Source organism: Castanea sativa, chromosome 11, assembly GCF_040712315.1.
Source record: "Castanea sativa cultivar Marrone di Chiusa Pesio chromosome 11, ASM4071231v1".
Lineage (NCBI taxonomy): Eukaryota > Viridiplantae > Streptophyta > Magnoliopsida > Fagales > Fagaceae > Castanea > Castanea sativa.
Window position 1 is genome coordinate 33,531,523 of NC_134023.1, and position 26,122 is coordinate 33,557,644.

The following is a 26,122-nucleotide window of genomic DNA, read 5'->3' on the forward strand; positions in this document are numbered from 1 at the left end:
TTTAAATAAGTAGCTTTTATTTATTTATTTTTTTTTGAGAATAAAGTAGTTTTTACTTTGGTTGTACTGAGGATGATAAAAATCTTTTCTTCATCCGACAAGTCAGCAAATTTTTTTATCATATAAATATGTACCAGACAGAGTTGTTGGATTCCTAATTTTCAAATAGTTATCTTCTATTTGGAAAAAAAAAAGAAAAAAACTATTAAAGATATATTTGAGTTTGTATTATTTTATGTAATGGTCCAAGAGGCCCACTTGTTGTTCAAAACTCATCAATATCTAACCTTACACCCTATAGCTTCTAGTCATTGTAATTTACACTTCATCATATGAGAAAGATGTAATTACTAGGACTTAACATAAGCCATTAAGCGAAACTATGTATTTGTACTCTCCCTTTCTATTCTCACGTTTCCACATCTCTACAGTATTTTTCCTTTAATCAATATCATCAATATATATATAAAAGCAGATACTTTATGCGAAAGAGTATGAGGTTCTGCCATGTGGTGCACTTTATAAAGAGAATTGAAATATCCTTTAGTCACATTAGAGATAAGAACAAATTTAAATGTAAAGACTCTTTATTTTCTTTGGTTTAATGTTTCAAGACTATTTTTGTTACATTATTATTCAATGTTTTAAGACTACTATTTGTTTCATTTGGTTCAATGTTTTAAGACTTTTCATCTCTCACACACACAACAAATCTCTTTGCATTTCCATTCACCCTTTTCACTTCTACTCCTTTATAAACACGTCCATAACCTTTCATACCATCCCATCTCAAATATACTTAGACAAAAAATGATGTAATTTACTTTCAACCTTTCAATGACATATACATAACTCCAACGTTGTTGTATCATTTGATTGTAACCTGTATGAGTAGGCTATGACCAAAGAAGGGGGCTTGCGTTTTTTTATTCAGTGACGATAGCTTACGGTTTTGATGCAGACATTGTAGATTTTATGAAGATTATGATTCGCTTGGAGTCTTTGGGTGTTTGAGATTTTGGTTGGGAAAGTTATAAATGTATTTTTTTTTAAACTAAAGAAAAAGAAAAAGAAACATCCTAATTGATTATTTATGAAGTTAACTATTTTTTTAAAAATTTGGTGTTAATATTCATAATTTGTAAGCTTATTTTACTGCTATGTTGTGCGGTATGAGCCATAATGATAGAAGCAAAAATCAATGGTGATTTAAAAGTGTTTTTCTCTTTTTCATTTTTAAGGATACGAAAATCCAACTAAAGACAATTGAATTTTGATAAATGAATGTATTTTTAGCAAATTTCTCTTTGTTTAATCACGTTCTCTTTATGTTGATACTTACAAATGATTTCCTTAGTTTCATTGAGATAATTAATTGGGCGTTTGTGATCAAGGTCTCTATATTTGGTTGTGAGAATAGAGTGGTTGAGAAAATGTTTGATAGGTTGCTGAAATTTATGTAATTTTAGGATATAAAAGTATTATATACTTTAAATTCTCAATTGTAGATTTCAAAATTATTTAATCATTTTGAAAAATAAAATCTACTTTTAATAGTAAATATAATAATATATTATAATCTTACAGTGTTATACAATTAAAAAAAAAAAAAGAAAATCAAGTTTCAAAATTAACAATATTGTGGGCAAACATAAATATTATACAAAAAAATAAGTATGAAGTATTATATGAAGATTTTAATATATATAAAAGCAGAGATCTCATGCGAGAGAGCATGAAGTTCTGCCATGTGGCGCACTCAATGAAGAGAATTGAAATACCTTTAAGCCACATCAAAGATAAGAACAAATTTAAATATAGAGACTCTGTATTTCCTTTGGTTCAATGTTTGAAGACTATTTTTGTTACATTATTTATTCAATGTTTTAAGACTATTTGTTTCATTTGGTTCGATAGTTCAAGACTTTTTATCTCTCACACATATAAAAAAATCTTTGCATTTCTATTCACCCTTTTCACTTCTACTCCTTCACATACACGTCCATAGCTTTTCATACCATCCCATATCAAATACACTTAGGCTGAGTTTGGATACAGCTTCTTCCGCGTCTGCGTCTGCGTCTGCGTTTTTTGTTTTTTCTTCTTCTTCTGCTGCTGCAGCACGGGTCAGGGGGACAAGGCTACTGTTCATGTTACTGTGCATGAACAGTAGCCGCATTTTGCTGACTTTCAACACATTTGTGGGTCCCGTGTACTGTTCATGGGACCCACAAACTTCACTTTACAGAATTTTTTTTATTAAAAATGGGTCCCACGGTACTATTTACACATTTAAAAATTATTTCGCTACAGTGTTTTCAGTTTTCAGTTTTCAGTTTTCAGTAATAAGCTCTATCCAAACGGACCTTTAGTCAAAAAACGATGTTATTTACTTTCAACCTTTCAATGACACCTACATAACTCCAATATTGTAGTATCATTTGATCGTAACTTGTATAAGTAGGCCATAACCAAGGAAGGGGGTTTGCATTTTTTATACAGTGACGGTAGCTTACAGTTTTGATGTTGAAGTAAGACATTGTAGATTTTGTGAAAATTAAGATTTGCTTGGAGTCTTTGGGTGTTTGAGATTTTGGTTTGGGAAAGTTATAAATGTATTTCTTTAGAACTAAAGAAAAAGAAACATTCTAATTGATTACTTATGAAGTTAGCTATTTTTTTTTTATCAAAAAAATTGTGTTAGAATTCATAATTTGTAGGTTTCTTTGTAAATTTTTTTTATTGCTATTTTGTGCAGTATGAGTCATAGTGATAAAAACAAAAATCGATAGTGATTTAAAAGTGTTTTTCGCATTTTTTTAAGGATGTAGAAGCCCAACTAAAGACAATTGAATTTTGATAAATGAATGTGTTTTTAGCAAATTTCTTTTTGTTTAATCACGTTCTTTTTATGTTGATACTTACAAATGATTTCTTTAATTTCATTGAGATAATTAATTAGGTGTTTGTGATCAAGTTCTTCATATTTTGTTGTGAAAATTGAGCGGTTGAGAAAGTGATTGGTAGGTTGTTTATTTATGTAATTTTAGGATATAAAATTATTTTATACTTTAAATTCTTATTTGAAGATTTCAAAATCATTTAATTAGTTTGAAAAATAAAATCTACTTTTAACAATAAATATTATACTATATTATGAATTAAAAAAATAAAGTTTCAAAGTTAACAATATTGTGGGCAAACATATATATTAAACAAAAAAAAAAAAAGAATTAAGTATTATATGTAAATTTTAATATACATAAAAATAATTTCAAATGAAATTGTAAAGTAGTCCGCGCATCGTGTGGGATATCACCTAGTTTCAATAACTAGAGGAACTTTCCTCATAGTACTTTGTACTTTGTAGCAAATGCCTAATATAATGCGTTTCTTCGCCGTTAAGAAATTGCATGAGATTTGATTAAATATTTATGAAGATTTATAGAACCGTAAAAGATTGGTCGAATAAGTAGAATATTAAAAGCCAACGACTTTGCATTTGCAAGGTAGTTTCAGCCAAAAACCAATAGTATAGCAAAGTCAAAATGGATCAACTTCCCTAATCAAACCGAAAAGTGAAAGCATTGAACTACTACATCATTAACGTATGAATTACGAAGTTCAAACTTCAAAGGGCCTTGTCTTAATAAATAAGTAGCATAATGCTATATATATATATATATATATAATTTACCCTCTTTGTTTTTTTACTCCTTCATAATTCAGTATACAAATTTTCAATTGTTTGTTACATTTAACCCCTAAAACTTGGATTAAAATTAAAATGTTAGAGTTTCATCCAAGTTAACTAATTTTGTATTGTTTTAGATATATAAAATACTCTAATGATTTGACCTTTTTTTGTTGATAATTTGATACTTGAAGAGGGAAGATTTGAATACTTGGCGTTTCTGTTAAAAAAAAACCAAAAAGTATAAATTGAGCTACAAAACTTATGGTATTAATTTGACTCAATTACAATTTAGTCCCAAAAATGATTTTGTTTTAGTCAATTAAAATTTTGTGAACTAAATTATACTAATATCATTTAACCATGTCACATGAAGATAAATTGTAATTTTTCCTATAACAATAATAAAAATATAGAGGATTGTTCCCATGTTACTGAATTCTTAATTAAATTTGTAAAAAAAAAAAAAAAGGTTACATTGGATAAAATTCTCCCAATAAGTTTCAATAATTTGTATACAAATTTCTCTGGAGAAGATTTTTTTAAGGTGTTAAATTGTGAATAGTATACAAAAAGTGGTGCCATTCATTGATCAATCTAAAAGTCAATATCAGCCGATCACCTCTATAAGTTGTAATAGAATTGTGTAGAATTAAAACTAAAATATCACAAAACATATCTCAAATAAAAAATAATTAAAATAATAAATTAGCAATGTTTTTTAATGCAAGGTAATTAATTATCAGTGTCTAGTAGCTATTGCTTAAAAGCGGATATAGAGAACCTTGTAACTCAATTGATATTTTTTGAATATTTGTTAAAACAAAAAATTTTGAGTTCAAAATGGTGGGGATAATTTTGGGGAGGATGGGAAAAAAGAAAAGAAAAGAAGGGAAAATAGGTAGGAGGAGTGTTTGGTTGAGAGAGGAGAGGAGAGAAAAAAATGGTGGAGCATGTCTTTTCTCTCTCTCTCTCTCTCTCTCTCTCTCTCTCTAGAGTCTAGACCCACTAAAACTTGATCTCCTTATGTTATGAAAAAAAGAAAAAGAAAAGGGAACTTTTTTTTTTTGCACAAAAATGTCATTCCTAAGCAATAAGTAAATTTTTATCCGTTTTGTTTTGTTTTTTTTTTTTTTGGCTAAACTTAATCTGCTGTCATTTTTTTTTGGGGGTGCTGAGCTCACACTTTGTCTTTTTCTTTCTCTTTGCTTTTATTGGTTTCTTTCATTCTCATTTTGTTCTTTTTTTTTTTCCCACCAATTTTGGATCTTTTGGCTTGTTCTTTTAAAATGTTAAAAAAATGTGAAAGTTGTTGGTAAAATACATGTTTGTATCGCATACATAACATACGCAGTGGAAAATTAACGAATTTACTTCATTTGCAATTGATAACATGTACTATGTAAATTTCAGAATTCAAGAACAAGAGAATGTACATTGGTGCGGTGAAATTCAAAATCGAAGATCGGAAGTACTTGGGAACACTTTTAATCTTCACTCTAATTCCACTTTTCACCCAAAAAGTGTGATCTCTCAATCAGTTTTCAAGGGAGAATAAGAGAGTGACTTTTCACTTACATCCACACCATTTCACAATGATGTCTCTCATAAAATTCTGTATGTTTCTTCCTTTCTATCTAACTGATTATCTAATTGGGCTGGCCTTTTGGGTCTTTCCAATTAAGTTTTAGTGTGTGGCTTGGAGTGAGACCAAAAGGGAACCAATAAGACTCTAGCTCCAATGGGCCTTGGATTTTTTTTGTCAACTCTTGACAAGTCCAAAGTTACCATTAATTATATTTAATACTACTATATAAATATAATTGCACTCTAGGTCTTATTAATAAATTATATCCCAAGACTTTATTGTACATGCAACCCTTTCAAAAAATATTCGTAGTAATACAAAGTCATGAATGTAGACTGCCATTTTGAAGATTACTACATCTTAATCCTTGAGTATTCGGTTTAATCCTTTATGTTATTCATCATATATTTATGAAATCCAATTTCATAAATATATATTTTAGTAACTGTTGGATATTTTTATAAAAAAATATCATATTTATTTTAATACTCATTTATGTGAATTGAGGAAATCAATTATCCCTTAATGTCAGATACGTTAATTGCTAAATTTTGAAAATTCAAATATAATTCAAAATTTGAATAGTTATTGTCAATGGTTTTAATTAAGAAATCTCTGAAAATTAATGTGAATTTTAATACCATAATTGCCAGCATATTTGGTTTTATTACATATATATACTTTCCATCCTAAACGTTTTGTATTTAAACGTTCTTATTTAAATATGACATAATAACATTATATATGCAAGATTTTTCAACACTTAAATGTACAGCTATTGTTGAATTATTTTATGTTAAAATAAGTTACCATATATACACAAATATTTACTATTTGGCTTAATGGAAAGTGGTCAAACATCTAGCAATCTTTTTGAGAGTAAACGGTAGTATAACAGCTAGCATTTTCTGTAACATATATTCAGAAAGAAAACTTTTGAAAAGGTATTGAAATAATGGGCCATTAAATGCTTGGCATTATGATCCTTTCTTTTTTTGTTCTCAGCGTACAAAAGGTTTTGACCGGTTTATATATATATATATATATATATATATATAAAAGAAAGCTATTAATTCAGACATTGATTTCAATAATTTTATGACCATTTAAAGTTTTAAAGATGGCAAACGTTTTTATTTTTTGGCTAAGGACAAGCAAAATGTCTGGCTATATATATATGGAAAAAAATAAAAGTTTCATATACACTTTTTTATTTTTGAATTACAAAGCTGCAAACTTTTCAAAAACAACTTTTTTTCTTAAACACTAACCATTTTTTGCTTCTTACTATTCACGAAAAACATTTTATCTTTTACAAAATTTTCTGGGAAAAGAAAGTACTATAAAGAGCTTATATCCTACGAGCAGTGTAGGCTTGCAAGCATAATCAGTAAAGGTGGTTGGGCTGTTGTATCCTGGGGACAGCGTGTAGAAACTATTTGTCTAACTACATCGGATATACCGTAGACAGCACGATTTGTCTCAAGACAGTGACTTGGTCCACGCCTCATCTCTGCCACCTCTTTTTGGTAAAATCAAAATGTTAATTTCCAAAGAAAATTCAGGTATTATCTCTCCTTTATTTCCAACAATAACTCTTTACTAAAGTGGTTAAGCTTAACACTCTGAATAACCAAACCCACTAAACTTATATCAAGGGAATATTTTGTATTTCTGTTAAGAGATTATGAATTCCATCTTGCGAATATATATTCCATCAATATTAAATGTGACTGCCCAACATACTGAGTTTTTCATTGTGACTTTTAAATCTTACTCCTGATATATTAAAACAACCTACAGCTCATGATTAGGTCCATTATTCTCTCAGGATTAAGAGTTCATGTAAATAGAAGTCGTGAGATTTATTATTCAATTGACAGTCATTAGGAGAATAATAAATTTCATAGCGGTCTAGTTCAATATGTCTTAACTCTTAAAACATATCAACACATCAACTAGAAGTCTCCACTTCCATGGTCAAAACAAATCATCTTAGTTGATATGTTATAGTCTTCGCAGATGAAATGCCCAATTTCATTACTGACTACGCACTATAATTCTGAGTTTACAAAAAACTTGTGATCTATATCTTCTGTAACTAAATCACATACTATACATCTTATGGACTATATGATAATATCCAATATTCATGTTACCATTATTTTAGATAATAATAAAACAACTTTATTAATCACAACATTAAGTCATACATAGTATCATACAATAGGATTTAAGGGTACTAATCCTAACAAAAATGTCCATATATAATTTTTTTAATAAAAAAATGTGTATAAAAATTTAAGTTGCCTTTTTGTTTTATTTAATAGTGACATAATTGTAAATTGAAATCAATTTTATATTTTTTCATTTCTTCACATTTCTATCCTCCCAACTAAATATATATGAGAGGAAACTGAATATTTTCTATTCTCTTACTATTCTATCTCTTTCTCATTTTTTATCCTTCTACTTTTCTGCTCCTCAAATCAAACAAATTGAAACCATCTTTGTTTTTTGAACAAAAAATAATAATAAAAGGACTTATGGGTGGATGACCGAATTTGATTTGTGGAAGAAGGAACAACGTCCATACCATTTTAGAGTTTAGACCATTGGAATCAGAATATTGAGTGCTACCAACATCACCATGAAGTTGTGTTTATTATGGCAATTATCTCCATCCATTGACACAATATCAAATCAATTTATCACACGTATTTGAGCAGTAAATTTTGACAACATTTTAGGATCATGTACATTTATCTAATGAATTATCATTAGTCACACATGCATTGATCTTTGTGGCCTACGATACATAATATAATATTTTCACAATATAAAAATTGTTATTAATGAATAAAAAAATGATGCTAATGATAAGTTATTATTATTATTTTTTTTTAATAAACAGTGGACTTGGTTTTAAACCAATAGTAATTTGTCATCTAAGATTTGTTGTAAAATTATTGTGAAAATATTTTGAACATAGAATTACTCTTATGCCTGTCTATGGAGTATAACATAAGAGCACTTGCATTAGTCCATGCAAAATGGCTCAAATGCAAAATTTTTGGCCAATCAACCTTAAAAACACCCACATTAGTATGAGTAAAATTATTTATCTATGGTACAATTTCCATTTTAGCTACATTAGCTATGTAAATTTATATGACTATTGTAATTATGTTTTTAAATTTTCTATTCATTCTATACGTTTCCCCCGATGAAAAGGAAAAAGAGTAAATGGTTTGTGATGTGTGAAGAGAAAGAAACAATTAAAAATTGAGAATTTACATGACTATTGTAATTGTGTATTTTTTAATCATTCTTTGTGTTTCTAAAAATGAAGAAAGAGGGGGAATGGTGTTGTAATATGAGAAGAGAAAGAAGAAGATTAAAAAAAAAAAATTCTTATGCTAAAATAAATTGAAATTTTCACACGACTTGAAATCTCTTAGAAAGAATTATAATCTTTATTAGAACTTTTTTTTTCTCTCTCTCTCCATGCTGCGTTTATTTTTATATAAAAAAATAAATTGAGGCGAATAGTCTTAAATAAAAATATTATACATAGAGTAATGCTATAGTTACAAATTATTTTATAACATTTTTACAAACTATTTTATAACATTCTAAGCCCATCATTAATATCACTTTTTCACTTACCAATAATTACTCACCACATCAGGCAGTTTGTAAACTTTTTTTTGTAAAATAATTTATATATATCTTTAACATTATTCTTATAAATATAATACATTTGAGAATGGCACACAAGATCATATAGCTTTATTCGAGAAGAATAAGTAGATGCATCAACCCCACGCGTAGTAATAAATTATTTTTTGATAAGACACCTATGGCGTACTAATAAATAAATTATTTTTTGATAAGACACCTATGGCGTACTAATAAATTGAATAATAAGAGCATTCGCACTGGCATTGCTATATGTCATATGTTGGTAAATTTTACCATTTTCGCAGAAAAACCAAGCTTCATTCGGACTTGTAAAAACTAACTATTGCAAAATTTTTTGCAATAGTGTTACAGTGCAATTCTACCTTTAGAATTGCACTGTAGCTCAATTCTAAAAAAAAAAAAACTAATATTTTATTCATTTGCTTTATCAATTCCCCTTTCTCTCATTGGTTGTTTGGGTTTTATTTATTTATTTGGGTTCTAAGATATATTATTTTATAGTGTAGAAATATTATTTTAATGTGTTGTTTTGTAAAATAAAAGTTGAGATGCTGAGGGTTGTAAAATAGTATGGTATAATTGATAAAATAGTTTTTTGGATGGTAAAATAGGATGTGATAGAATTTTGGAATGTGAATACTCTAAAGCTTAACCAAAAAAAAATTAAAGTATAAAAGAAGGTATATGTGGTGCAGTTGAAACTTGAAACAGCTCCTGAAAAATGAAAAATCTGTGATCACTCTCCGTTTTGTAAATTGTAATCAAAGCACTATTCATTCAACCAAGGCAACTGGGTCAGCCCTTTCTCTCTCCTTTCTTCTTTATGTTTCACAAATTTCCATTCCTTTGTTGGTTGTTGTTGTTGTTGTTATTGTATGTTTTCTTCTTCTGTATGATCAAATAGTAATACATTCAAGAATTTTTTTTATCTTTTAAGGGAATCTGGGTATGTTTCTATGTAATGAATAGTAGCATTATAACTTGGTTTTTGTGAATTTGATAGACTTTTCCCATAATATAATGGGATCCAGTTTCCTTATCTGTTGAATAAGTCACTTACACAAAAAAGAAACTCATTGACGGTAACTAGCAATCTTTATGGAGTAAGCCCCAAAAATGTCAAATCTTTTGTTATTTTTCATAAAATAATAATAATAATAATAGTAATAACTGATGAGCCAATTTGCCTGATCGTGTGTTCTTGTTTGTGTGACATGAGTATATTTTGTAAATGAGTGAATTTTGTTCATTGTTTATTATTATTTTGTGTGATCTTCGGCTGTTTTTGGATTTTTTTTTTTTTTTTTTTAATATATATATGAAACCATGCCAATGTGCTCCCCCCAAATAAAAAATCTGGGAAAAGTCTGAGCCCAAATTTTTTCAATTATAAATCAATACTATTTGCAGTAAGAAAGAGGAAAGAGGTAATATTCAACTTCTTTGGTTGTATCTGTCCAAGAAAAAAAGGGCGGCCTACTAATCACCTCTCCTATACCTTGCAAAAGTAGGAGCTTTATGCACTAGGCATGACATTTTTTTATGTTTTAAGTAAAGATCACTTTTTCACTGAGTAGTGCATGATTGGTATTATATTATTTCTTTTTATGCTTTGCTTGATTTCTTCAAGAAGAAGAGAAAATATTCAGAATTGCTCCACTAAGTCTTCGTTTTGCTATTTTCTTTTCTCTTATACTTTCACTAAACAAAATAGTCTTGATCTCTTAAAACATTTATGGGCTTCCTCCCATGTGATTGCTTTAGTTGAAGTACTTGTTTTCCTTTGTGTGTGTGGATAATATCTCAATTTCACATTGGCTTTAACAGCCTAGTGTTTGCAATTTTGTAGAACAAATTCTGAGTTGAATAAAAAATGGGAGGTTGTAAAGATAAGCATGGTCATGACTCTGGTGATAGAGGGATGTTTTCACATCTTGCAGGACATGCTGGAGGATATTACCCTCCACAAGGCCACTCTTCACATGGATATCCTCCACAAGGGTATCCTCCACAAGGATATCCTCCACAGGCCTACCCACCAGCTGGATATCCTCCCCCAGGTGGTTACCCTCCACCAGCCTATCCTCCCCCAGGTGGTTACCCTCCACCATATAGCTATCCTACTCCATCAGCTCCTCCATATCATTCAGGTATAATTAATCTCCTCTCATCTACAAAGCATGAATACATAATATATATAAATATATATATATATATATATATATATATATATTATATGCTTGCATCGGGATATGGTGGGATATGTATTGAATATGTATCCTTAAATAAGAAAATTAATGTTGTTCTCACGTGTATGGTGGGATATGATACTATATGGATGAGATACAGAATTGGATATATTTGGGATAAAAGCTTATTTTTCTTATTAAAAAAAGGAGTTTATATGTGTAAAGTTTTAGACCCCTTAATTAACACAATATGTTTAACCTAATATTAAACCAAATTGATTAACAAGTTTGTTAATTAAAACTAGGTTAAACCAATATGTGTAAAATAAATATAATGCGGAAATATAAAGAACACAAAGATTTGATAACTTAGGAAAACCAAACTGGTAAAAAACCTAGGAAGGATTTAACCTAGCTATCCTCAAGGTAAAATAAATCAACTATGAAAGAATTGAAGTTTGTACAATAGAACTTAGACCACTAACATCCTATTGCTACCTTGAGTAAAAAACTTACTACCACGACCACATGACAGCTTCGAGTCCACGAACTACTTCTTTCTTTGATTCATTGCAACCACAAGTTCTCCTACTTGTGACTTTGAGACTCCACTCAAAGATTTCAGATCTTCGTTAAGTTCTTTATGCAGCAACTGAAGCGATCACCAAGCTCTTGACATTAATCTTGATCTTGATAACTCTAAGTGTGTATGAAGGTAAACACTTCTAAATCTTACAAGAGATTCAAAACACAGCACATCAAAAAGCTTCTAAAACGTAGCTAGGGTTTTCCTTTTTATATGTGAAGTAAAATATAAAACCCTACAAGTCAAACAGGCTTAGGCTGATATGAAAATTCTGCAGAAAATTAATTCTGCACGATTCTCGATCGATTGAATCTAATTTTCGATCGATCAAGCCTTGCAGAATTTGTTCACTAATTTCTGCAATCACTCGATTCTAACTTTACAACAAAACATACTTTGAGTAAGTCTAAACCTAGACTATATATTTTGATCAAGGTTTGCTAACATATTACACATTGAAGTTCTAATACATTAGTCCTTAAGGTCTTAGAACCTAATAATATGTAAAAGAACAAGATCTAGTGTTTTAGAAAGTTAGAAACCTTCATAAGTTAAAAATATATCTTAATATCAAATACTGGCCTTGGATTATTTGTTCTTTTTTTGTTTATGTCTTCTAAATCTGTTTTGTCATTTTATTTTAGGTCTTTCAATATATGTCATATATCTTTCTAACTAAATCTTGAATAATGTTATGGGTCTAGTTAATTGGTAAAGTCTTTTGTCATCAAATAAGAGATTAGGGATTCGGACCCGCCTACACTAAAAATCAATTAGTGTTTTGGCCTAATGATAAGGAGCAACCATTATGGAATAGACGCCATGGGTGAAAATTCTATTGTATCTAAAAAAATCTTTGAATAACGTTCCCTCCATCTCATTTTCCTTGTCCACTATTATATTTTGGGGTGTTCCTAAACATTGCACCCTTAAAAAGGTCAATGAAAACATTTTAGTAACTTCCGTAATATGCTGTAGAGAGGGAAAATTCCCGACCTATCACAAGCTGACACATCATACTACCAAGTCCACAAAATACAACCAATTACAAAGCGCCACGTATTGCTGCTAGGTTTTGCCATCGCTATTCAGAAACCAATAGAAATTTGCCAAGTGTCATTGAAATAAAGGCATGAAACTGCATCAGCAGGTGTAAGCAATGACACAAGCAGCTCCGCACGTGTAAGCAGTGACACAAGCACTCAGCACATGTAAGCGATGACACAGGCAGCCTCGCACGTGTAAGCAGTGACACAAGCACTCAGCACGTGTAAGCGATGACATAAGCGGACCAATCAAACTCCGCCACGTGTCGCTCACCTACCCCTAAACTCCTATAAATAGAAGCCTTCCTAAGACATTTAGGAGGAGACAGAACAGACAGAACAGACAGAACAGACAGAACAGACAGGACTGAGACAGAAGGAAGAAGATATCTTGAGTTCAGAAATCCAGAAGCTCTGCCGGAATCAAACCCCGAAGCCTCCAAGAACTTCAAGAACTTCAACCTCGAATACAAACAACATTCGAAGCAAAATCATCCAAACTACTCGTCCAGATCTCAAAGTCCACTGGAATCAAGCTTAAAAGCCTCCAGAAACCTCAACAAACCACAAATTGGTGAAGCTCTACGGAATCAAGCCTCTAAAGCACCGAAGAACTTCCACCACAAACCTTCAAATACGAAGAACAATCAAAGAGGAATCATCCAAATCATATTCCTAAATCTCAAAGTTCACTGGAATCAAGCTCAAAAGCCTCCAGAAACCTCAACAAACCATAAATCAACGAAGCTCTACGGAATCAAGCCTCTAAAGCACCGAAGAACTTCCACCACAAACCTTCAAACACGAAGAACACACGAAGAACACGAAGAACACACGAAGAACACGAAGAACACGAAGAACAAAGAATTTCTAACAAGCTCATAGCCAGAGATTCATTGTAATTCCGTTTCAAAGATCTTCGATCCATTCCTCAGCCAAATTGAAGAATATCTTATGTTCAAATCAAAATCTCATTACCACAATTACAATCAATAAATCTTTCAAGGAGATCGAATCAGAGGATCACTCCTTTTGTAATTACAGAGAATTGTACCACACATTTATCAATACAAATTCGTATTTGCGAAACTATTTTACTTGTTTGATTTATTTCGAACTAAGAAATTTAGTCGTCTACAAATTCTGGCACGCCCAGTGGGACATCTCTGCCTCTCATCTCATTCTTCTTCAAAGAAAAAAAAAGATTTCATCATCTTGCTACCAACTTCAATGGCCTCTAGCAAGAACATTCAAGCTTCAACAATAGCTACTTCAATTAAACTTGGTACGGCTACCACCAACAGTTGCATTGAAGCAATCAATTGTAGCCAACCTAAAGCTCACAATAAGCTTCAATCTCAATCAACCAATGAAGCCAAGGTCCAGACAATCATCTCCTTAGACCCTCTTAAAAGAAACAAGGTCATCAACAAGGACATCTCTATCTTGGAACACCTCAAGTATGAGGGCAAATCCCCTTCTTCTTCCACAAGAAGCTGGTCGCACGATTTCTCTCTCATCAAAGGGAACCCAAAAGATGAGATTTCACGTGCTCACTTCAATTCACTTCCTTCTCCATCATCTGTGGAAGTTGTGTCAGTCATGATGACTAACACCTCTACCATTGAAGAAAAGATGGCTGAAATGGAACAAAGGGTCGTCATTCTCACAAAAGCACTTGAAGATAAGGACCTCCAAATTGCAACTTTAATGAACAAACTCGAAGTACAAGATCTTGGTGAATCAAGCCATGGTCATAAATTCGCATCTGCAAAGGATGATGAAGGGAAAGAAATTAAAAACACTCCCCGACAAGAACAATCCACCTCAATGGCCTCAATATCTGTCCAACAACTGCAGGACATGATAACAAATACCATACGAGCACAATATGGAGGTTCTTCCACACATTCTCTCATGTATTCAAAACCTTATACGAAGCGCATTGACAATATGAGAATGCCAAATGGGTATCAACCCCCCAAGTTCTTGCAATTCGATGGCAAGGGAAACCCTAAGCAACACATTGCTCACTTTGTAGAAACCTGTGAGAACGCAGGGACTCAAGGAGGCCTCTTTGTAAAGCAGTTTGTTCGTTCACTGAAAGGAAACGCCTTTGATTGGTATACAGACTTAGAACCTGAGTCGATTGATAGTTGGGATCAGTTGGAAAGGGAGTTCCTTAACCGGTTTTACAGCACGCGCCGCACGGTAAGCATGATGGAGCTTACCAATACTAAGCAGTGGAAAGATGAACCCGTTGTTGACTACATCAGTCGGTGGCGTTCTTTGAGTTTAGATTGTAAGGATAGACTATCTGAAATATCTGCTGTAGAAATGTGCATCCAAGGCATGCATTGGGGACTTCTGTACATCCTACAAGGGGTAAAACCCCGAACATTCGAAGAATTGGCAACTCGTGCGCATGACATGGAATTGAGTATCTCTTGCCACGAAAATATGAAACCTCCCGTACTTGAGGAAAGCAGAAAGGAAGTAAAGATGAATGACAGGAATGCAAAAGGCAATCTCAAAGACCCAATAACTGTTAACACTACCATAGTTAAGGTTCCAAGGAGAGGAGCAAAGACAAATGAAAAACAACTTGGAGGATGGCAAAAGAACGAAGTGCGTCGTCTGACCTTTAAGGAACGTGAGCAAAAATCATATCCGTTCCCCAATGAAGATGTGCCAAACATCTTAGAATAACTATTGCAATTACAGCTGGTTGAATTACCAGAATGCAAGCGACCAGAAGACATAGGGAAAGTTGATGACCCTAACTACTGCAAATATCATCGCATCATTGGCCACCCAATTCAAAAATGCTTTGTCTTCAAAGAACAAATCATGAAGCTTGCCAAAGAAAACAAGATTGATCTAGACCTTGATGAAGTTGTCGGGTCAAACCATGTGACCATTGCTTGTGATGTACTTCCAACTCTCTGGCAGGGGGCAAACACCAATAAGGCTTACAAATTGATTGATCAGGAGAGTGTAAGGATCGGCCCCATCAATGGGAAGTTCCTCAAACGCTTCTATACTTGAAGATCAAGAATTGCTCCTCGGTAAGAGTTTAAACTACCCACTGCAGCACTACAAGGGTACATGATGTTTTTCCATTACCTTTGAAAGTGCACCAATAAGGAGAAATTAATCCCACTTTATGTCACCATTTGTGAGTGTGGCGTAGTGGTTGGATGTCCATGTCACCCTTGAGGCCAAGGTCTCGGGTTCGATTAGAGATGATACCCACTATTGCATAATTGGTACCCATGAAATGCCGTGGGGTGTAGGGCAAGGATTACACACGTGAGCCCTCCCTTTTTGTAAAAAAAAAACAAAAAAGAAACAAAAAAAAAAAACAAAAAAAAAAAAAGATCAAAAAACAAAAAAAACAAAAAAAACAAAACAAAACAAAAACAAAAACAAAACAAAACAAAAGAAAAAAAAATCATCAAAAAAAAATTATCAAAAACAAAGCAAAAGAAAAACAAAAAAAATTTTGGTTGAACTACGTAAATGACTTGATCCCTCTCCGTGGTACGTAGGCAACTTAGTACTTTTCACTAAGTTCGGTCACATAAAAAGAAGAAGGATTGTCAGTCTAGCTTGAAGAGTTTGTCCAAAGGTCGTCAACATGCTTTCAAGAACCCTTTGATTGGCAAGGCGTCGCTTAAGATCAATCAATTGCTCACTATATGATGTTCAAAGATCATTGTGGTAGAAAGTGATAGCCGCAAAGAATTGGTGTTACGTAGCTTTCCTTGAAATAATGATAACTTGATTCTCGGTTGTGGAGTAAAATAAAATCTTCAACCTCTCGTTGCAAGGAATGGAGTCTCGCATGGCATTGCTCATCTTTTGTGGACATATTCTCACGTCTCCGAAGTATACTTTGCATCACTTATCTCCCGGGGGCATCTTTTTTGTACCTTTCAAGTCTAGGCTATATTGTCTCTCTTCTAGGATGTGTCACTTCACAACTCGAAATTCGAACCACATCATCTCCCTTCGAGTGGTGTTGTTTCACATCAAGTCTCTAAAATCCGGACAATGTCACCTTCCTCCAACATCCGAAGTTGATGTTGCATCATCTCTCCTCTAAGGGCATGTTCGTGCAATGTCAAAATCATGGCGGCATTCTTCTCACATCTTCAAGGTTTTATTGGCATCTCTTTGCATCCTCAAAGTCTTGATGGGAGCTTCTTGAAACTTCAAGCTTCATTATAAAGGCCAATATTAGTGCAGCTTCGTGCAAATGAAGTGTTGACGTAGCTTCATGGCAAAGATGAATGTTGGCATAGCTTCGTGCAAATGGAGTGTTGACACGACTTCATAGCAAAGATGAATGTTGGCATAGCTTCGTGCAAATGGAGTGTTGACGTAGCTTCATGGCAAAGATGAATGTTGGCATAGCTTCGTGCAAATGGAGTGTTGACACGACTTCACGCCAAAGATAAATGTTGGCATAGCTTCGTGCAAATGAAGTGTTGACGTAGCTTCATGGCAAAGATGAATGTTGGCATAGCTTCGTGCAAATGGAGTGTTGACACGACTTCATAGCAAAGATGAATGTTGGCATGGCTTTTGTGCAAATGAAGTGTTAACGTAGCTTCATGGCAAAAATATATGTTGGCATGGCTTCGTGCAAATGGAGTGTTGACACGACCGCATGACAAAAATGGATGTCTGCACGACTTCAATATAGAACTATTGGCCCAGCTTCGATGCAAATGAAGTGTTGACGTAGCTTCATGGCAAAGATGAATGTTGGCATGGCTTTTGTGCAAATGAAGTGTTGACGTAGCTTCATAGCAAAGATGAATGTTGGCATGGCTTTTGTGCAAATGAAGTGTTGACGTAGCTTCATAGCAAAGATGAATGTTGGCATGGCTTCGTGCAAATAAAGTGTTGACGTAGCTTCATGGCAAAGATGAATGTTGGCATAGCTTTTGTGCAAATGAAGTGTTGACGTAGCTTTATGGGCGATAGCATTATTGTCTAGCCGAATATCCTTATGGAAACGTCGTTGCAAAGACGAATATCACTAAAAGATTGTTGATGCAAGAAAAGAATGTAACAACATGAAGGCATACGTCCTTGCAACGTTGCTATCAATGAAATACAAAGTCACCAAATGAAGGCAAACACTTCTATGAGAACGTCGCCGTGAAGTTTGATATCAAAACCCAAAGATCAAGGAAACCGAGCCGCAAAACAAAAACAAGCAACAACAAAAAAAGCGAAGTCGAAGAAAATCTCATTGCATGGCTAAACAAAGGATAAAAGAAAAAGAAAAAAAAATCTTAAAAGCCGGAGAAGAAGACCGAAGGCCGGTTCTTGCCCGATCTTCGAATCCTTGAAATAAAGCATCATGATTCCCCGAAAAAAAAAAAAAAAAAAAAAAAAAAAAAAAAAGTGAAAATTTTAATAATAATAACAAATAAATAAATGAATTTAAAATAATAATAATAATAATAATAATAAAATAAAATCTCTACACTTTTATTCAGAAGATTACACTTTGAATAAATGTATGCATGCCCGTAGGGCTTTATATAGAAAATTTCGGGATAAACAGACAAGAAAAAAGGAGGAGAAGTAACAAAGTTCAACAATCAAAGCTTCCCTTCCAGAATTTTCAAATCTCCCCGTCGAGCACCCACCATAATGTCTTCATCCCGTCGAGCAGCCACCATAATGTCTTCATCCCGTCGTGGCAGCCACCATAATGTCTTCATCCCGTCGTGGCGGCCACCGAATTTCGCATCATGTCCAGGCGGCCACCGCAAAATTAGACCAAAGAAAAAGCCATAAGTCCAACAAAGACCCACGACTTTCTCGACCAAATTTGTGAAAATCCAGACTTTATTTCACAAAACCGATACCACCATTAGAGCTATCGGCCTTCGATCTACAAAACCTGAAATTTTTAGGTCCAAACGATGAGCCACGCGCCACCACGCGCCACCACGCGCTCGCGATGACCACCGGTTTAGTCCATCAAAACCGTGCAAATCCGTGCACAATTTCACAAAACAGACCACATAGCGCCTTCTACGGCCTAAAAGCTACAAGATGTGAAAATTTCAAGCCCAAACGATGAGCCACACGCCACCAGAAGGTCCGGCAATCCCAGCTTCGGTTGCACGCGCTCCCACGCGCCACTAGAAGAGTCTACGCGCTCCCACACGCCGGCGATCTCTCACGCGCGTGCACGCGCCACGCGTGACACGCGCTCCAGGACGATGACGTCACGGATGATGTCATCCTCCTCTGCCCGGTTCGACCCGCTTAGACCCGGTTCGACCCGGAAAATCAACCCGGATCCGGACCGCCTGAAAAAAAAAAAAAAAAACAAAAAAAAAAAAAAAAAAAAAAAACTTGGCAAATGAAGTATTTAACTTGGACTTTGACCAAAAAGTCAAAATTTTCAAAACAAACCCGTCCTACTCAATTTTTCGCGTACTTTCCAATTTTGGGGTCTGTGTCTTCCACCGAGACTAGAAAATTGCTCAACAAGCCTAGTTTCTAAAAAAATTGACTTTTGCACAAATTTTGACCAAAAGTCAAAATTTTTAAGATTGACCTATCTTGTTCAATCTTTCGTGTACTTTCCAATTTTTGGGTCTATTTATTCATTTGAGAATCCAAAATTGCTCAAATACTGTGATTCTACAGCCTATTGGCTTTGATGTAAACTTTGACCAAAGATCAAGATGTTCAAGCAAAACTTGTCCTATCGTGTTTTCGCAAAGATTTTGATTTTGAAATCTAGGTATTTGTTTTGGACTCAAAAACTACATCCGCTTCTCCAAAGTACTAGCGGTGTCCAAAATTTAAGCTCTCAAGATCATAATTTGAGACCCATCCATTTGGTCTGGATTCCCTCAAAATTATCCTCCGTACTTGATCAAGGCTCCCCTTTCAAAAGCAGACGAACTCTCACAAGTATGTCTCAAAATTGAAATTACATTGGGTCACTACTTCAGCCTATTATTTTCGTCGGTGCCTACCGGTCTTCAACCTAACGTTCCCATTCGGCGCCTACCATTCTCATCCGCCGTTCCCATTCGGCGCCTACCATTCTCGTCCACCATTCCCACCGAGAAGTCTCATCCGCCATTCTTAAACCACCCGCCTACCATTCTTCATCTCTTCACTATAAATAGGAGGGCAGGATCCGTTAAATCCATCAAGAAAAAAACACTTACACCGAGTCATGAAATGAAGATTTGCTTCTTTCAAATTTTCAAATCCTCCTTCTCACAAACAGCTTCTCACTATGGTCTCGTCATTCTCAATACCGAGCAACCAAGATCACTTCATGATCAGCTTGAAATCAACCCCTTCATGGTTCGCAGTAACCCTTCTCACAACATCATCACTGTTTTAGGATTCAAACAAATTTTGTTTCCTCACATAATGACCACGTTTGTTCATAGAGTTATTCATAACAAGGTCGGCATCGTTGTTCCATGCTTTCTTGGATTTGGTTCACTAGGAAATCCAAGTCCAGCAGAGACACCCGTTCTTGAGACCGCAGCTTCCATAGTCTCTCTTCAACCGTTTGGTCTCCCAATAGAAGCGGTGGTTCGGAACAAACAAGAACTTGGCTGGTTTCTAAAACCAGGATCACAAGTTAGCTCCATCTTTCATTTGTTATGCTTTCCCAATAAAGTTGCATCAAGTGAAGATGGTAAGAAGTGTTGGGGTATCCTACAAATTGTCTCCCATCCAACACTTGTGATGACCTCCAAGGTACCAGCTCATCAGAAATTAGCCTTTGGTGTCGGTGAAGGGTCCCCAAAGCCTCATTCCATGTTTCCACCAAAGCATGGGGTCCAAAGGTCATCATTGCCGGTACCACAAAACACACTTTCCGGAATTACTCCAACTTAAGATCAGCTTGAAGAATTTCAGAAAATATACTTCGAAATTACTTCAACTTAATGTCCGTCGCATGGTCCAAGCTTACACAGTGCGCATTCAACGACTTGCCGACGGACATCATTCAAGATGCAGCCGGTCCCACATCCGAAGGTGTACTTCCTGCAGGCATCTACACCAGAGAGTCCCCAACATGCAGTGGTCGTGGCCATGGTGTCGTATGTCTCACCCATCCACTTTGCTTCATCACTATCTTCTTCACCATCAACATCAACAAACCCAAAACACTTTTCTCGAAATTACCCCAACTTAACCCGAGTGATGCGATAACGCAAGCACATTCAACCACACTCCCACCTCGTTCTTTCCGTAATCCGAAGTATACCCTTCAGATATAACTTCACCGAAGTCCTTAAAAATAAGAGGCTAGCTCCGTAGCTCGCATGCCGTATGCCAACATACTCACCTCTTCTCTATCTTCAACACCCCGTGATCGCCACCAACGATCCAAAATACTCTTCCGAAATTACCTCACTTAACATCTACCGAAATGTTTCAATCTTGCAAGTACATCCAACTTCTTGCAAATAACTTTCAGCCCCACCAACCCACTCCAAGTACCATTGAATACTCTTCGAAATTACTTTGACTTAACCTTTGCTCGTAAAGCTCGGCCACACGAGTACATTCAAATACGGGCGTACCCCTTCTCAGCCTCATCAAAACCTTTCATATGGGTGGGTCTACTCTTCCGCAATTACTTCATCCTCGCTAAAAGCTCCACCACCTTCGCCTATTTCACTAGAAGAGTCAAGTATAAAAAGGAATCCACTTTCTTTCAAGACTCATTCATTCACCACACTCTAAAAACTCGTGTGCATGAACGAGTCTCGAGGGGGCATTTGTAGAGAGGGAAAATTCCCGACCTATCACAAGCCGACACATCATACTACCAAGTCCACAAAATACAACCAATTACAAAGCGCCACGTATTGCCGCTAGGTTTTGCCATCGCTATTCGAAACCAATAGAAATTTGCCAAGTGTCATTGAAATAAAGGCATGAAACCGCATCGCAGGTGTAAGCAATGACACAAGCAGCCTCCGCACGTGTAAGCAAAGTGACACAAGCACTCAAGACATGTAAGCAATGACACAAGCAGCTCCGCACGTGTAAGCAGTGACACAAGCACTCAGCACATGTAAGCGATGACATAAGCGGACCAATCAAACTCCGCCACGTGTCGCTCACCTACCCCTAAACTCCTATAAATAGAAGCCTTCCTAAGACATTTAGGAGGAGACAATGCATGCAACGGACAGAACAGACGTACAGGATCGAGACAAGGAAGAAGATATCTTGAGTTCGTAAATCCAAGCTCGCCGGAATCAAACCCCGAAGCCTCCAAGAACTTCAAGAACTTCAACCTCGAATACAAACAACATTCGAAGCAAAATCATCCAAACTACTCGTCCGGATCTCAAAGTCCACCGGAATCAAGCTTAAAAGCCTCCGTAAACCTCAACAAACCACAAATTGGTGAAGCTCTACGGAATCAAGCCTCTAAAGCACCGAAGAACTTCCACCACAAACCTTCAAATACGAAGAACAATCAAAGAGGAATCATCCAAATCATATTCCTAAATCTCAAAGTTCACTGGAATCAAGCTCAAAAGCCTCCAGAAACCTCAACAAACCATAAATCAACGAAGCTCTACGGAATCAAGCCTCTAAAGCACCGAAGAACTTCCACCACAAACCTTCAAACACGAAGAACACACGAAGAACACGAAGAACACACGAAGAACACGAAGAACACGAAGAACAAAGAATTTCTAACAAGCTCATAGCCAGAGATTCATTGTAATTCTGTTTCAAAGATCTTCGATCCATTCCTCAGCCAAATTGAAGAATATCTTATGTTCAAATCAAAATCACATTACCACAATTACAATCAATAAATCTTTCAAGGAGATCGAATCAGAGGATCACTCCTTTTGTAATTACAGAGAATTGTACCACACATTTATCAATACAAATTCGTATTTGCGAAACTATTTTACTTGTTTGATTTATTTCGAACTAAGAAATTTAGTCGTCTACATATGCCATTTAAGTTAATGCATTTTGTTTCGCTTATTTTTCTTATATGAAATTCTTATATGCGAATCTCAATCCTCATTTCAGTCTTAGAGGACCTTAATGGTCCATCCTTTCTTTCTATTGTTACAAATGTAGCAGAAAAGGGCCAGAGGGTGCTCTCTTCCTCTGATGAAAGCCCAAAGAATTTATTTAGTTGGTGCCCTTGCTGGTAATTTAAGAATCTTATGAATATATTATATCTGACGAAAAATTCATCATTGTAGTATGATTCCTGATGTTGGGTATGTTACCATTCAATTTTCCCACATCAGCACTGAAAGAAAAATGAATTGACTTTTGAATAGACCACAAGCATTTAATGGAGTGCTTTCAGTCTCCTGCTCTACTGGCTTGTATATGTAATATATTAGCCAAATGGAACGATATCTTATAAATGCTTTATAAACCTCAGAAGAGATAAGGTTGGTAGTGGAGTTGTAACTACCATTTCACTTTGTTCATGGTGATTATTGCTGATAGATAATTCTCACAGGGCATGGACCTGGCATGGGAACATTGCTAGCAGGGGGTGCTGCAGCTGCAGCTGCTGTTTATGGTGCTCACCAGCTCTCACACGGTGCTCATCATCTCGGACATGGGGGTCACCATGGCTTTTGTCACGGAAAGTTTAAACATGGGAAGTTTGGCTAGTGCTGGAAGCAGACGGCCGGGTTTGGAAAGCATAAGTTCAAGAGGTGGAAGTGATATGGGCTAAAGGCATATGTAATGGTTTGTGCTCAAGGTCTTAACTTTCATTATTGAACTGGGGAAAGATTGCAGCATTGTCTTTCTAGCATTACCATAAACGGGCTCTGAGTGTTTTTTTTTTTTTAAAAATATTTTTTTAATTTGTTTCTCTTGTGAAAATGTCACAGCTATTGTTTATGTGATTGCGATTGCTCTTTTTTCCAATTAAGGTATGTAAATGTGTCTCATGAAAAGTTCAATTTGGTAATTGGATTTTCCGCTACTTGGGCAAGGCCTCAATTGCAGCCGGCCTTAGTTGCTCGCCTGTAATTTTCTCAAGAGAAAAATATAGGTAGTATACCTTTAAGAGCAAAGTTGGCTACAAAATTTGTTGTAGACTTGTAGCTAATGGTTACAACTTCAGTTATTATTTTTTTTAATAGCTATATATTTTCAAAATCAAATTGTAATGTTCTTGACATGTATGTCAAATTTTGTGTCAGTAAGATGTTATTTATTGTTTGATTCATACTTACTTTTTATGCATAATTTTAGAATACAAAAATTCAAAATTCAAAATTTTGATTGATAATATATCTATTGGTTTTTAATTTTTTTTGGAAATTTTGCCAAAATGAAGAATATAAAAAAAAAAAATGTAATTGAATGATAGATTTCTCAAAATTTACATCTAATAAAAAATATTAAGTGGAGTTATAATTAAATTTTATCCTGACTTTAATGAGACCACTAAATGTAGAGTTTTCATCTTCCATCTAAAACTTAGGAAAGATATTGAGAGGAGTTATAGTTAAATTTTATCTTAACTTTAACGAGTCTACACCAATATAGAGTAGTCTCCATTCCACCTAAAACTTAAGAAGGCTTGAGTGCAATAGTCAAATACTATTTCTTAGAAAGTCTCAACACTTGGTATGGTCCTTTAATTGTCTGCATGAAAGTAGTACCTACTTAGAAAGAGGTATTATCTAGCATACAGTGTTTGTCCAAGTTTGCTTAATTGATTTGTTAAAGCAAAATGTTGAGAATTGTGGCTGAGCAAATTCAGTATATATTGTGGAGAAGTAAGGCGTTTCCTATCCATGCTGTAATGAACAATAGCTTGTAATTCGTGTTTACACACGAGGGCATTGAAAAGCAATGATCAATAGGTACTCTTATATTCTTAGAAAACAGGTTGCATAAAAGATTTACATATAGAATTAATATATAGTGCAAAAACTTTGGAACAATATCTTAGGTTAGGTGCAATTCACCCCATTTTTGTCTTATAATTCAATTAGTGATAATAAAAAGGATTAGTTAAGGATCAAAGAAATTAGCCTTAAAAAAGAGTTCAAGCATCCTTTACAATTTGGTTGATAAGTGTTAAAGCAAGTAATACACAGAGTACCAAAGAGAGTTTGAAATTAGAGGAGGAAGAAGGTAACGGCTAGTTAACGGCTATTTACTTGGACAAAACGGTGTCGCTGAGTTTAATGAGAAACGCAGTCATTTAGTTTAATGAGGAAAATGAAGTCGTTTGGTGTAAGTGTTCTAAGTCTTCCTCTTAGGCATCATTCCAAACAAGCTCTATTTCTATCAAGCACTATTTCTCCAGCTATGGCATCTCAGTGAGCCGTTGAGCCATAACCGTTCTTCAACTGTCACTCCAAATTTCACAGAGTATAATTTGGAATGTTGTAATTAGTCTGTTGTAACCGTTTTTGCTTCTAGAAGTCTCTAGTGTAGAGTAATTGTGCTATATATAGAAGATGTGGGTTAATGTATCATTAAGCTTGAGTAATAGAAAATATAGAAGCATTTTTCAGAATTTGTTCTCTCCTTCTCACTCTCTCTCTCTCTCTCTCACTTCCCTTTTCTATTATTACTTTTGTTGATTCCTCCATTGTTGTACAATTTAGTAAGCTTCATTTTCTTTCATGGTATCAGAGCCTAGATCCATGGCTTCAACAACACCAACTGATACAACACAATCCATACACACAACTCCAATTCAATTAACTGCTTCACCTTCAACTTCTACATCTTCAACTACAATGCAATCACCATTATTGTTTCTCTCCAATATGTCCAATCTTAAGTCAATTAAACTTGAGTACACCAACTACATTCCATGGAGGCATCAGTTACTCACCATCCTAGAGGCTTACTCACTGATTGAACATATTGATGGCACAACACCTAAGCCATCACCTTTTGTACTTGATACTACTGTAAATGTAACTTTAGTTACTAATCCTGAGTTTCAAGCTTGGAAGATCAAGGATAAGGCACTTCTTTCTTGGATTAACTCAACTCTTACTCCACAAGTCTTCTCACTGGTTGTTGGCATCACCAACTCAAGGGAAGTATGGAACACTTTAGAACAAAGGTTCACTTCCACATCAAGAGCTAACATCTTGAATCTCAAGCTTGAATTGCAAATTATCAAGAAAGGTAATGAATCTGTGAATTCATTTCTCCAGAAAATTAAAATTGCTCGTGATAAACTCCTTGCTATTGGAGTGATAGTTGATAATGAAGAGTTGATTTGCATTGTGCTAAAAGGACTTCCTAGAGAATTTGCAC

General features: G+C 34.6%; 1 protein-coding gene across 1 annotated transcript; it reads left to right on the forward strand.

The window, feature by feature from the left end:
* Positions 1 to 9,691: 9,691 nt before the first annotated feature.
* LOC142618093 (uncharacterized) lies at positions 9,692 to 23,952 on the forward strand. The gene is made up of 3 exons (XM_075791090.1): positions 9,692 to 9,781; positions 10,837 to 11,137; positions 23,337 to 23,952. Exons 2-3 carry the CDS (start codon positions 10,861 to 10,863, stop codon positions 23,492 to 23,494), a joined length of 435 nt encoding a protein of 144 aa, XP_075647205.1. The 5' UTR covers positions 9,692 to 9,781; positions 10,837 to 10,860; the 3' UTR covers positions 23,495 to 23,952.
* The last annotated feature ends 2,170 nt before the right edge of the window (positions 23,953 to 26,122 follow it).

Bases quoted from the DNA above. Each gene is read 5' to 3' on its own strand.
- LOC142618093 (XM_075791090.1), top strand. From the start codon at position 10,861: ATGGGAGGTTGTAAAGATAAGCATGGTCATGACTCTGGTGATAGAGGG. The intron at 11,138-23,336 runs GTATAATTAATC...TAATTCTCACAG, and splicing joins AGCTCCTCCATATCATTCAG to GGCATGGACCTGGCATGGGA.